The following is a 14,786-nucleotide window of genomic DNA, read 5'->3' as shown; positions in this document are numbered from 1 at the left end:
TTATATTTGAGTTTATCCTTCATTTAACTTTTAAAACACTACTATAGTTGAATATTAAAACAAAAACAATAGCAAGGGGCGCCTGGGTGGCTCAGTGGGTTAAAGCCTCTGCCTTCGGCTCAGGTCATGATCCCAGGGCCCTGGGATCGAGCCCCACATCGGGCTCTCTGCTCAGCAGGGAGTCTGCTTCCTCCTTTCCCTCTGCCTGCTTCTCTGCCTGCTTGTGATCTCTGTCTGTCAAATAAATAAATAAAATCTTTAAAAAAAAAACAACCAATAGCAAGTAGTGAGCTATGATTATAGTCCTTCACTCATTCACTACTGTATGTAAAATGCCAGCAGTGTTGTTCACTGGCCCCATTAAGAGATCTGACACTGAACACACCCCTGGGATGATATTCATCATCCTCATATTCTTCCCCATTGTAATGGTGCCATCTTTCCTGATTTGGATCAAAGTCCACCAGTTCTACCTGGTCCATTTCATCAGTCTCTTCTACTTCCTTCCTCTTAGGTAGGAGTTTTTCCAGGAAAGAGAGTTTATCAGGAGAGAGAAAGCCATTCTCAGGAAAGTTTACCTTAAATTCGATGATGAGGCGACCCTTCTCGTATGGTCTACGATAAATTGGCATGCCTTCATTTAATACACACTTGATATCTCTGTGCTTGGCAATTTGACCTGGGTGAGAAGTGATGACAGTGGTTCGGTTGTGAAGAGTAGATACTGGCTTTTGAAAACCGCACAGTGCCTCAACCAGCTGTATATCCATACACATGAAAATGTCTTCTTGCTGAGTAAAAACAGCATGGTCCTTCAGTTCTAAAACAATGATAGTATCTCCTGGTTCCTGTCCTGGTTCTTGATCTCCTTCACCATGGAATGTTATCTTCTGGCCATCTTCATGCCTTTGTCAATATGAACTTCTAGAATCTTCTCTCAAACTATCTTCCTTCCATTGCAACTTTTACATCCATCTTTAGGACTGATCCGTTCCCCATGGCCCTGGCACTCCATGCACACAGATTGAATTTGCTAACCCATTCCAGGTCCTATCTGATGAATTCTTATTTGCATTCCATTACCTCGGCAATTGGGACAACATTCGACTGCTCCTTTCTTACCACTTCAGCCTTCACATTTATCGCAAATCACATTCTTTTGCAGAGCTGGTTTTCTTGTTGCACCATTATATAAATCTTCTAAGGTTACTGAGAGTTGATACACAACATTTTTACCTCTCCTTTCTCTCTACATTGTTCCTCCTCCTCCAAAAAGCATATCAAAGATGTCCATGGGGGAGCCAAAACTAACACCAACTCCACCTTCTTTAATTGCCTGTTCCCCTCCTTTGTCATATAACTCCCTTTTCTTTGTATCAGAGAGAACTTAGTAAACTTGAGAAATCTGTTTAAACTTCTCTCCTTCATTTGGATTCTTACCAGGGTGGTACTTCAAGGCCAGTTTCCTGTAGGCCTTTTTCAGTCCTTCTTGGGTGGCATTGGGTTTGACCCCCTAAACATCATAGTAAGTGGTTTCATTCACCATTTTCTACAGCCTATGAGAGGCCCGAGGCTGGTGTGGAGGAGCAGGAAGGAATGCGTTGCTTGGCGCAGCTCGGGCAGCCGCCACTGCTCCTCCTCTCACCGAGCATTTTGGAAAGTTCCCTGATTGTATTTTTAATTGAGATTATAAGCTACTGCAGATAACCCAACAAAGATATAAATTACGCTTATTTATTTTTATCTTTTTTTTAAGATTTTATTTAAAGGCAAGTTAGTTAACATAGTGTATTATTAGTTTCAAGGGTAGAATTTAAGGATTCATCAGTTGCATAGAACACCCAATGCTCATTATATCGAGTGCCCTTAATGCCCATCACCCAATTACCCCATCCTCCCATATGGTTATTTGTTTTTAATGTTAAAAGTTTACCTTAGACTCTTTAAAGCATTTGATTAGATTTCTGATCCTTTTTTTAAAAAAATCAGCATAAAGAATATTAAAATTGTAATGTTTACACCACACTAAATATATTAATACCATTGAAATATACACTTTAAAATGAGTAAATTGCATGGTATGTATCTAAGTAAAGCTGTTTTTTTTAAGAAAGTTAAAAGCAAATATGGCAAGATACTGACGTTGCCTATAATTAGTGGCCGCTATATTGGTTCTGTTTTCTCTTTTCTGTGTGATGAAAATATTTTATAATAAAATAGCCATGTATTTAACAGAGGAAAGTAAAGCAGTGGATGTAGAGGAAAGAAATCGTTAAGTCAGGGTGCTTAGGTGGCTCTGTCGGTTAAGCATCTGCCTTCAGCTCAGATCTGATCCCGGGGTCCTGGGATAGAGCCCTGCATCGGGCAGCCTGTTCAGCAGGGAGCCTGTTTCCCCCTCTCCCTCTGCAGCTGCCCTGCTTTTGCTCTCTTACTCACTCTCTCTGTCAAATAAATAAATAAAATCTTGAAGAAAACAAAAAAAGAAAACTACAAGTCAGAATTAATCAGAACATCTCATTGTCTAATCATGTTAGCTATCAGAAAAATGTATCCTTCCATTTGAGACAAATAATAATAATCATTACAAGTTATGTTAAAGTCTTGGTATTCTACACACACACACACACACACATACACTTAGTTTATTTTAAACTATCTTAATTCTAATGTATTTATAGTAATCTTAGAAGCCAGGTAATATTTCATCTTTTTTTTTAGAGTAATTGCAAATGTCATGATGAAATGTGTGATAAAAGGTTCACATGAGACTTTTAATCAAGATCAGAAAACTTAAGAAAAATTAAAAGTAAAAATGCTTTGAAATTTTTTTCCCTTCCTTTCTCTAATCTACCATAGCTCTTAGATATATTTGTAACCATTCTAGTTTGGTTTGTGTATGAAGAAACATTTTTTTGTCAATGTATACTGAGTTTTTAAAATATGGATGCATTTTTTTGTAAGCTATAACTCCTTTAAGTTGATTTTTAAAAATTTTTTTATTTAAATTCAATTAACTACCTATAACGTATTATTAGTTTCAGAGGTAGAGGTCAGTGATTCATCAGCCTTATATAATACCCAGTGCTCATTACACCGTGTGCCCTCCTTAATGTCCATCATCCAGTACCCTATTTCCCTTGGCCCCCTCCTCTCCAGGAAATAAACCCTGTTTATTTCCTAATATTAAGAGTCTCCTGCAGTTTATCTCCCTCTCTGATTTCTTCTTGTTTTATTTTTTCCTCTCTTCACCTCTGATCCTGTTTTGTTAAATTCCACATATGAGTGAGGTCATATGATAATTGTCTTTCTCTGAGTGACTTATTTCACATAATACCCTCTAGTTCTATCCACATCACTGCAAATGTCAAAATTTCATTTTTTGATGGCTTAGTAGTATTCCATTGTGTGTATACAGACACACACACACACATCTTCTTTATCCATTCATCTGTCAATGGACATCCGGGCTCTTTCCATAGTTTGGCTATTATGGACATTGTTACTATAAACATTGGGGTACAGGTGCCCTTACAGATCCCTACATTTGTATCCTTAGGGTAAATTCCTAGTAGTGCAATTGCTAGGTCTTAGAGTGACTCTATTTTCAACTTCTTGAGGACCTCCATGCTGTTTTCCAGAGTGGCTGCACCAGCTTGCATTCCCATCAGCAGTGTATGAGGGTTTTCCTTTCTCTGAATCCTCACCAAAATCTGTCATTTCCTGAGTGGTTCATTATAGCCATGCTGACTAGTGTGAGGTGGTATCTCCTTGCGATTTTGATTTATATTTCCCTGATGCCAAGTGATGTGGAACATTTCTTTCATGTGTCTGTTGACCATTTGTGTGTCTTCTTTGAAGAAATGTCTGCTAATGTCTTCTGCCCATTTCTTGATTAGATTATTTGTTCTTTGAGCATTGAGTTTGATAAGTTCCTTATAAATTTTGGATACTAGCCCTTTATCTTATATCTCATTTAAAACATCTTCTCCCATTCTGTCAATTGTCTTTTGGTTTTGTCCTTTGCTGTGCAAAAGCTTTTCATCTTGATGAAGTCCCAATAGTTCATTTTTGCCTTTGTTTCCCTTGCCTTTGGAGACATGTCTACCAAGAAGTTGCTGCCTGTGTTCTCCCCTAGGATTTTGATGGATTCCTATCTCACATTTGGGTCTTCCTTCCATTTTGAGTCTACTTTTGTATATGGTGTCAGGAAGTGGTTCACTTTCATTCTTCTGAATATACATACAGAAGAAAGCTGTCCCAGTTTTCCCAGCACCATTTCTTGAAGAGACTGTCTTTTTTCCATTGGACATTCTTTCCTGCCTTGTCAAAGTTTGTTTGACCATAGAGTCGAGGTTCCATTTGTGGGCTCTCTATTCTGTTCCATTGATCTATGTGTCTGTTTTTATGCCAGTACCATATCATCTAGATGGTTACAACTTTGTATTAGAGCTTGAAGTTTTATTACACCAGCTTTGGCCACCTTTTGCAACATTCCTTTGGCTATTCAGGGTCTTTTCTGATTCCATACCAATTTTAGGATTCTTTGTTCCAGCTCTATGAAAAAAGTTGATGATATTTTGACAGGGATTACATTAAATGTATATATTGCTCTAGGTATCATAGACATTTTAATGATATTTGTTCTTCATGAGCATAGAACATTTTTCCATTTCTTTGTGTCTGCCTTAATTTCTTTCATGAGTATTCTGTAATTTTCTGAGAACAGATCCTTTGCCTCTTTGGTTAGGTTTATTCCTAGGTATCTTACAGTTTGGGGTACCATTGTAAATTGGATCTACTCCTTAATTTCTCTTTCTTCTGTCTCACTGTTAGTATATAAACATGTAACTGATTTCTGTGCATTGATTTTTTTATCCTGCCACTTTGATGAATTTCCATATGAGTTCTAGCAATTTGGGGGTAGAATTTTTTGGGATTTCCACATAGAGTATCATGTCATTTGTGAAGAGTGAGAATTTGACTTCTTTGCCAATTCAGGTGCCCTTTATCTCTTTTTGTCTGATTGCTGAGGCTAGGACTTCTAGTACTGTGTTGAACAACAATGGTGAGAGTGGACATCTCTGCCATGTTCCTGACCTTAGGGGAAAAGCTCTCAGTTTTTCTCCACTGAGAATGATATTCACTGTGGGCTTTTGATATGTGGCTTTTGTGATATATTTAATTTTATTTTGTGTATGGTGGAAACAATGCTGTACTTCATTAAATGCTTTTTCTGCATCTGTTGAGAGGATCATCTGGTTCTTGTCCTTTTTTAATTAATGTGTAATATATCACATTGATTTGCAGAGGTTGAACAACCCTTGCAGCCCAGGAATAAATCCCACTTGGTCATGGTGAATAATCCTTTTAATGTACTTCTGGATCCTATTGGCTAGGATTTTGGTGAGAATTTTGGCATCTGTGTTCATCAGGGATACTGGTCTGTAATTCTCCTTTTTGGGAGGGTCTTCATCTGTTTTTGGGATCAAGGTAATATTGGACTCATAAAAAGAATTTGGACGGGCGCCTGGGTGGCTCAGTGGGTTAAGCCGCTGCTTTCGGCTCAGGTTATGATCTCAGGGTCCTGGGATCGAGTCCCGCATCGGGCTCTCTGCTCAGCAGGGAGCCTGCTTCCTCCTCTCTCTCTCTCTGCCTGCCTCTATGCCTACTTGTGATCTCTCTTTGTCAAATAAATAAAATAAAATCTTAAAAAAAAAATAAAAAGTGAAAAAAAAAAGAATTTGGACATTTTCCTTCCATTTCTATTTTTTGAAACGGCTTCAGAAGAATAGGTATTAGGTCTTCTTTAAATGTTTGGTAGAATTTCCCTGGGAAGCCATCCAGCTCTGGACTCTTGTTTGTTGGAAGATTATTGATTACTGCTTCAATTTCTTTTCTGGTTATCGATCTGTTCAGATTTTCTGTTTCTTCCTAGTTCAGTTTTGGTAGATTCTACATCTCTAGGGATGCATCCATTTCTTTCAGATTGCCTCATTGTTGGCATATAGTTGCTCTAATATGTTCTTATATTGGTGGTGGTTATAATTTCTCCCTTTCATTCATGATTTTACTTGGGTCCTTTCTCTTTTCTTTTTGATAAGTCTGGCCAGGGATTTATCAGTTTATTAATTCTTTCAAAGAACCAGCTCCTAGTTTCCTTGATCCATTCTACTGTTCTTTTGGTTTCTATTTCATTGATTTCTGCTCTAATCTTTATTAATTTTCTTCTCCTGCTGGATTTAGGCTTTATTTGGTGTTCTTTCTCTACTCCTTTAGGTGTAAGGTTAGGTTGTGTATTTGAGATCTTTCCTGTTTTCTTGAGAAAGGCTTATATTGCTATCTCCTTCCCTTTTAGGACCACTTTTGCTATGCCCCAAAGATTTTGAACAGTTGTATTTTCATTTTCATTTGTTCCTATGAATTCTTTAATTTCCTGGTTGACTCATTTCTTCTTTCATAGGATGCTCTTTAGCCTACTTGTATTTCAGTTCTTTCCAACTTTCCTCTTGAGACTGAGTTCCAGTTTCAAAGCATTGTGGTCTGAAAATATGCAGGGAATGATCCCAGTCTTTTGGTACTGTTGGGACTTGATTTGTGACCCAGTATGTGGTCTGCTGTGGAGACTGTTCCATGAGCACTTGAGAAGAATGTTTATTCTGTTGCTTTAGTGTAGTATGCTCTGAATATATCTGTGAAGTCCATCTGGTCCAGTGTGTCATTCAGAGCCCTTGTTCCTTGTTGATCTTCTGATTAGATGATCTGTCCATTGCAGTGAGTGGAATGTTAAAGTCCCCTACTATTATCAGTGTGTTTCTTTAATTTTGTTACTAATTGGTTTATATAAATGGCTGCTCCCATGTAAGGGGCATAATTGTTCACAATTGTTTGATCTTGTTGGACAGACCCTTTAATTTTGATACTGTGTCCTTCTCATCTATATTACAGTCTTTGGTTTAAAGTCTAATTTGTCTGATATTAGGATTGCCACCCAGCTTTCTTTTGATGTCCATTAGCATGATAAATGGTTTTCCATCTCCTCACTTTAAATCTGGAGGTGTCTTGGAGTCTAAAAAGAGTCTCTTACAGACAGCATATCAATGGATCTTGCTTTTTTATCCAATCTGATACCCTATGTCTTTTGATTGGGGCATTTAGGCCATTTAAATACAGAGTAACTATTGAAATATAAGAATTGAGTGCCATTGTACTAACTATAAATTGACTATTTCTGTGTATATTGTCTCTGTACCTTTCTGATCTCTGTTACCTTTGGGCTTTCTCTTCACTAAAAGTATCCCTTTTAATATTTCTTGGAGGGCTGGTTTGGCAATCACAAATTCTTTTTGTTCCTGTTTGTCTTGGAAGCTTTTTATCTCTCCTCCTATTTTGAATGACATCCTTGCTGGATAAAGTATTCCTGGCTGCGTATTTTTCTCATTTAGTACCCTGAATAGATCATGCCAGTTCTTTCTGGCCTGCCAGGTTTCTCTGGATAGGTCTGCCTCCAATCTAATGTTTTTACCCTTGAAGGTCTGTCTGAGATTTGCAAGTTTCACTGTTATATGTCAAGGTGTTTACCTGTTTTTATTTATTTTGATGGGGCTTTGTCTGTGTCTCCTGGACTTGGATGCCTGTTTCCTTTCCTAGATTAGGGCATTCTCCACTATAATTTGCTCCAGTATACCTTCTGCCTGTCTCCCCTTCCTCTCCTGGGATCCCAATTCTAATACTGTTTTGGTTTATGGTATCACTTATGACTCTAATTCTCCCTTGATACCCAGTTGTTTATCTCTCTTTTTCAGAGCTGCTTTATTTACCAACATTTTGTCTTCTATATCACTAATTCTCTCTTCTGCCTCACTTATCCTAGCAGTTAGAACCTCCATTTTTTATTACATTTCATTAATAGCATTTTTTATCTTGACTTTATTAGATTTTAGTTCTTTTATTTCTCCAGAAAGGGATTCTCTAGTATTTTCCATGCTTTTTTCCAGTACAGCTAATATCTTTATAATCATTATTCTGAACTCTAATTCCAAAATCTTACTTATATCTATACTGATTAGGTTTCTGGCCATCAGTACCACCTCTTGTTCTCTTTGTAGAGGTGAGTTTTTCTGTCTTGGCATTCTGTTCAGAGAAGAATAGATGAACAAGAAAATAAAATACTAAAGTGGCAACAACAACCCCAAACAAATCAGAAGAATGCTGAAACTGGGGTGAAAAAAATTAAAATTTAAAAGAAGAGAGAAAATAGTCAAGCAGGTGAACAGAACAGACCAATCCACTGGATCCTGTGTGTATTTTAGTCTGTTTATTAGAAAACTGATACCAAAATTGTGAAGAAAGAAAAACATATATGTACAAAAATAAATTTAAATATATTGAGAAGATAGAATGGTACGTAAAAATGAAAATTAAAAGACAAAAAAAAAATAGAATATAAACAGAGCAGTACACTATATCCTGAGAGTATTTTGGTTTGTTTGTTAGAAGAATCTACATCCCAAAATTGGGAAGAGAGAAAAAGTTATATTACACACACACAAAAATTAAATGCATTGAAAAGCTAGAATGTAACTGTGAAGACAAAAATTTAAAAAGACTGTAACAAACAGAAAGAAGAAAAAAGAATATAATTAAACAAGTGAAGGAAATAGAGCAATATACTAGACTCTGGGTATATTTTGGTCTATTAGAAGAAACTGAATCACAAAATTGTAAAGAAAGAAAAAATATGTATATACACACAAAAATAAAATTAAATATAAAATACAAAATGAAATACAAGAAAATAGAATATAAGTGTAAAAATGAAAGTTAAAAAAGATTTTTAAGAAGTTGATTAAAAACAAGAATTGGTGGAAAGAGGAAAAAATTAAAATTGAGAGCCTAAAGAATCATGGGGTGGAAAACATAAATTCTATATACCATTTTCCCATAGCCCTGGAATTTTGCAGTTCTGTGTGATTGATAAATGTGGTCTTAGCCAGATGTTCTTGGTAATCCTCTGGGGAGCCTATTGCAGTGGTTCTCAGGTGTCTTTGCCTGTGCAGAATTAACCCGTGGTTTATCTTCCCATATATTGCTTTGAATTCAATTCTCAGCCCTTCCTACTTTGCAGAAAGTGGTCACTTTTCTATTTATAGAATTGCAGCTGTTCTTTTTCTTAGATCTCCAGTTGAGTTGGCCAGTGTTCAGAATGATTTGATACCTAGCTGAATTCCTGGGGCCAGATGAAATTAAGGTCTCCTACTCCTCTGTCATCTTGGACTATCTCAGATGTATATTGATTGTACAGTTATAAAAATCTTTTAAGTCCTATAGTTTTTAGAGAGGAAACACAAGTTTTTTGGTTATCTAAATCCAAATGTAGTCAGAAATTGCTAAACCCTTTCAGTATATTTTCCCATTTTTTGGATCACATTTTTTTTAAAGGATTATTTATTTATTTATTAGAGAGAGAGAGAGAGAACACACAAGCAGGGAAAGTGGGAGAGGGAGAAGCAGGAGCCTGACACGGGCTTGATCTCAGGACCTGGGATCATGACCCAAGCAGAAGGCAGATGCTTAACAACTGAGCCACCCAGGTGGCCTGGATCACATTTTTTTTTGAAAAAGCCTAAGAAGAATTATTTCCTTATTTCATATAGGAAGAAAAAACATATATTTTAGAAATCTCAAATTCAAATTCACCATGTTATATGTGTGAAATTATGATGTTTAAATGTTTTACAAATAAAAATTGCATAGCCATCTAATAATTTATACAACTTTTCTAAATAATATGTTAGAGAATTATGTAGTAATTATAGTAATTACTTTAGTAATTAATAGTAATTACTCTTATAATTCTCTAATAACAGTTCTTTTTTCTTTGATGGAAGAGAAAAATGGATTATAATTTCCTTATTAAAAATTCTTTCTTTAAAAGAATTTCTTAAAGAAAGAAAAGAAAGAATTTCTTTAATTCTTTAAGAGAAACAGTTATAAATGATGACCAGAGGAATTTCTAAAATAAATTAGTCTTGTGAAAGACTCTCCCTGCCCCCCAGCCCAATACCTAGTTTAACACTGTGTTACAGATTTCTGCATTTGTTTTCCTCTTCTGTTCACCCTAATTGCATCCCATCTGTTGGGAGGAAGTGATTGAATACCCAATGAATTAAAAATCTAGATAATGTTTTTAGTATCATAGTAGCATCTTAGATTTGTTAAATTTCTTAATTATTCCTAAATTTTATCATGAGTTATTTATTGAGTTGCTCTAATATTTAATGTTTTCCGTAGTACCTTGCTCCTGAAGTAATCCGAAAACAGCCCTATGACAATACTGTAGATTGGTGGTGCCTCGGTGCTGTTCTCTATGAAATGCTGTATGGATTGGTATGTATTTCTGCTCTTTCATTATTATTTCAATATATTTTCATTGTTTTAAGTTGTCTCTCTTTTTTATTAATCCCAGGGACTCTTAGATAACATTGATGGAGTATTAGTAACCTGGTTAAATGCATCCAAAATCACATTAGGAATATACACAAAAGGAAAAACTTTTCCTTTGTTACTAATCTTTTTTTAAAAAAAATTTTTTTTTAAAGATTTTATTTATTTATTTGACAGACAGAGATCACAAGTAGGCAGAGAGGCAGGCAGAGAGAGAGAGGAGGAAGCAGGCTCCCTGCTGAGCAGACAGCCTGATGCGGGACTCGATCCCAGGACCTTGAGATCATGACCTGAGCCGAAGGCAGCGGCTTAACCCACTGAGCCACCCAGGCGCCCCTGTTACTAATCTTTTAATTATTATTAATTATTTCTCTGTCATATGAATCACTACTTAGACTAATCCGGTATTCCCATCCTACTTGCATTTTTTAGAAATAGACATTAGCTATAACATTATTATTATTTACTTTCATACAGTTTACCCCATCATTCTACCCAGTTTCAAAAAGATAGAAGGAAAAGATTTTTGTATTTATTAGAAGATCATATCTTTTGGTTGCCTTGTGTTTTATTTTTATAGGATTAATACTGGTGCTCTACTTTTTCTGCTGTTGGAAACCCTCTATTCCTTTTACTGCAAACATGTCTAGATTTTATTGAAAAAAAAGAATGTTCACTATGAAATCATTTACCCCAGTTTTTATTAATTGACACATAAGGCTAACCAGTGCTTCTGATTAACATGTGTAAAGTTATTCACTATATTAATTAATATTCCAACCAGGGACGCCTGGCTGGATCAGTTGGAGGGACATGCGACTCTTGATCTTGGTCTCTTGACTTTAAGCCACATGTTGGGTGTAGAGATTACTAAAATAAAAATAAATAAAATAGATCATTACAACCAAAAGTGAGCAATTTAGGACTTTGGTTAGTTTATATATTTTTGTAGGAACAATATATATTTTTCTTTACACTTTTTGAGGTATTTAGAGTAGTTTCTAAAGTTCTTTTGTGATTTCATGAGTGTCCAGCAGCCCCATGCTGGAGACCTTGTGCTTATCACCCATGCTGCTGCCCACACTAAGCTAAATATTACCATCAGCAGAGACCTGACCTGGGGCTCGGTTTTTTTTGTTTCACTTTTTGTTTTATGTGGGAATTCCGCCCCCCCGAAAACTGGGGAGCTCTCAGTGAAATCTAAAACATGAGGTGCATGTTAGTGCATTTGTCTTACAGTGCTAACTTTGAATGATAGATTCCTATGACAACCAACACTGTCTCTTCTTTGCCATTGCTTATTAAAAGATCTCATTTTCTGGTAATGCTGTTGACTTGGAACACCTGATATACTTTCCTTTCTTTAAATGCTAGGTATTTGCTGTCCTGATATTTTTTGAATCCTTTAAATTTCTTCAGAGAACTATGAAAGTGGAAAATACTGTCATTGTATGTAAAATGCAGTTGATTCAAAAGGGAACATTTGAAACATATACTTCAATAATGATACTTATATTAACTTTTTAAAAATAAAGTTTCAATTTTAAAAAGTAAAAACATTTTTCTTTCCTGTAAAAAAGAAAATAACAAGCTATATAGCTGCCTTAACATTAAAAATTATTTTTGGTGTAAAAGTTAACTTGATGGTTAATAGGCTACTCCTCATTTTGAAGCTGTACAGGTCTTCAGGCTGTAACAATAGAATTGTAATTCTGCAGTGTGCACCCATAATGCTGTCATCACCACAAGCACGTAGGAAGGAGCACTTCTTCAGGTTTTCATCTCTACTGGAAATCTCTGTTTTAATTCATTTATTTCCAAGTCTCAAGAAACTATTTAATATTTGATCTATGTTGAATCTCTGAGTGGAGTCATTCTTTCCTTATGCTGCTAATGAGATTGGCGCTTTTCTCTAAAACGGATACTATTACAAGTTTACACAGTTTACACCTATCTGCAGGGTGGTCTTGAACATTCAGCAAGCGCATATTGGGCTCCACATGTGCTGGGTTCTACACCCTCTTCAGCTTGGAGACCACCCTACAGATGGCCTGGGCATTCTAGATCTGTCCAGACCCACACTGATCCTTGTAGAGCAAGGCCAAATCCAACTCTTTCAACCCCATTTCCACATAGCTTAATTAACCCTAATTCTATTTTCTTTTTTTTCTCCCCACCAGCCTCCTTTTTATTGCCGAGATGTTGCTGAAATGTATGACAATATTCTTCACAAGCCCCTGAGTTTGAGGCCAGGAGTGAGCCTCACAGCCTGGTCCATTCTGGAAGAACTCCTAGAAAAAGACAGGCAAAATCGACTTGGTGCCAAAGAAGACTTTGTATGTACATTCTTCCCAGTACCTGCTTTATTTAAAGCTTATTTTAAGATTTGAAGATAAATTCTTATTTTATGTGTCATTTACTGGGACGTATACAGCCCTTAAATAGCACCATGGGAAGGAAGCATGCTTGTCCCAGCAGTTCTCCACCAGTGTTTATGGGTTTGAAGCACTTAGATAGGCTTTCCATTTGATCTTCAGAACAGTTCGAGCCTCTCCTCTTCATCCCTCCCATCCTGTTTTCACACTCTGTTACTTATTTTTCATTTATAAGAATTTTTCCCCCTTTTTAAAAAAATGTGTGGCATGCATTTTTTTGGTTACCTAAACTTTTAAATCATTTTACTTAAGAATTTATTGAGTGCCTCCTGTCTGCATGAGGTAATGCCTTTTGCCTAATAATTTTTATTCTGAGAATTTGGTGACACCTCCTTGAGGTAATTATAGAAACTATAGGTTTCTTTGTTTGTTTGTTTTTCTTTAACAAATCAGGGCAATTAGGGGCACCTGGCTGGCTCAGTCAGTGAATGGAGTATGCAGTCAATAAATGGAGTCTTGATCTCAGGGTTATAGGTTTGAGCACCACAATGGGTGGAGCAATTACTTAAATATAAAAAATCTTTTTAAAAATTAGGGTAATTAAATGACTTGTGTAGCTACTGGTGTTACGGTCTTGTATCAGTAAATTCATGACCTTTTGGGAATATGAACTTTTTTTTTTTCTTAAAGATTTTATTTATTTACTTGACAGACAGAGATCACGAGGAAGCAGAGAAGCAGGCAGAGACAGAGGGGAAAGCGGGCTCCCAGCTGAGCAGAGAGCCCGATGCGGGGCTCAATCCCAGGACCCTGAGATCATGACCCGAGCTGAAGGCAGAGGCCCTAACCCACTGAGCCACCCATGCGCCCCGGAATATGAACTTTTAAATTCATTTAAATTTATCACAAATTCAGGACACCTGTGTTGCTCAGTCGGTTAAGCAGCTGCTTTTGGCTTAGGTCATGATCCCAGGTTCCTAGGGTCGAGTCTCACATTGGGCTTTTTGCTCAGCAAGCATTTGCTTCTCCTTCTGCCTGCCTCTCCACCTGCTTGTACTCTCTCTCTCTTTCTGACAAATAAATAAAATCTTAAGATTTATTTATTTATTTATTTGGCAGACAGAGATTACAAGTAGGCAGACAGGCAGGCAGAGAGAGAGGAGGAAGCAGGCTCCCTGCTGAGCAGAGAGCCCAATGCAGGGCTTAATTCCAGGACCCTAGGATCATGACCTGAGCCAAGGCAGAGGCTTAACCCACTGAGCCACCCTGGCGCCCCCAAATAAATAAAATCTTAAAAAATAAATTTCTCACACTCTTAGGGGCTGTTTATCAGTTGTGAACTTGCACTTGAATAACAAATTTGTATGTACTGCTATGTCCCTCCACACTCCCCAGTTCAGTAGGTTGCTCTGTCAACAGTTTTCCATCTAGCTTGGATTCATTCCATAGTCCATTGTTTCATTCAGTCTTGTTAATGCTTTACACCTTCTCACCCCTGGTCCTTTTAAGCATATCCCTGGCAGAAATCCCAACCCTGGCTGAATCTAGTTCTTATCTTCTGGGCTGCTGTATAGTGCTGAAGAAGGTTGCAGCACTGGGCATACTGGAAGCACTGCGAAGTTCCAGTGACTAGTCTCCCCTGTGCTTCACCACTGCCTGGTGATGCTCTTGTGTTTCTCTAGCTGCTTCTCCTCCTCTCTGTCTTAACTATTTCAGATGTTCTGCAAATTTCCAGACTCCTTTTCTCCTTATTCACTTTTAGCAGATGATCTTGCCTTCTGAATTATAGGGAAAACAGAAATCAGCAGAGCAGAACAAACTCAGTCAAACAAACTCACTGTCAGATTTGCAGACCCACATGCCCCTGCTCGCTGACGTTTCCTTCTTTCTAATGTAGTAGAAAAGGCCAGTTTCCACCTCTGCACTGGATCCTGACTCCTCACAGGGAACCCTGTGCATGCCTTTTTT

The 14,786-nt window shown here is 37.0% G+C and overlaps 1 protein-coding gene and 1 pseudogene across 5 annotated transcripts in view; one reads left to right on the top strand and one right to left on the bottom strand.

The window, feature by feature from the left end:
• SGK3 (serum/glucocorticoid regulated kinase family member 3) overlaps positions 1-14,786 on the top strand; it is a 145,054-nt gene that overhangs the window by 121,757 nt on the left and 8,511 nt on the right. For all 5 annotated transcript variants that reach the window (XM_045075712.1, XM_045075711.1, XM_045075713.1 and 2 more), the window contains 2 exons: positions 10,291-10,386; positions 12,624-12,779. In XM_045075712.1, the coding sequence (XP_044931647.1) occupies positions 10,291-10,386; positions 12,624-12,779 (252 nt within the window). The remainder of the gene's footprint in view (positions 1-10,290; positions 10,387-12,623; positions 12,780-14,786) is intronic.
• LOC106003793 lies at positions 312-1,546 on the bottom strand (annotated as a pseudogene).

The sequence above is a fragment of the Mustela putorius genome, unplaced genomic scaffold (genome assembly GCF_011764305.1).
Source record: "Mustela putorius furo isolate JIRA1106 unplaced genomic scaffold, ASM1176430v1.1 tig00000151_pilon_pilon_pilon, whole genome shotgun sequence".
NCBI classification, from domain to species: Eukaryota; Metazoa; Chordata; class Mammalia; order Carnivora; family Mustelidae; genus Mustela; species Mustela putorius.
The sequence above is the reverse complement of the archived record's forward strand: the minus strand, read 5'-3'. Positions and strand labels throughout refer to the sequence as shown.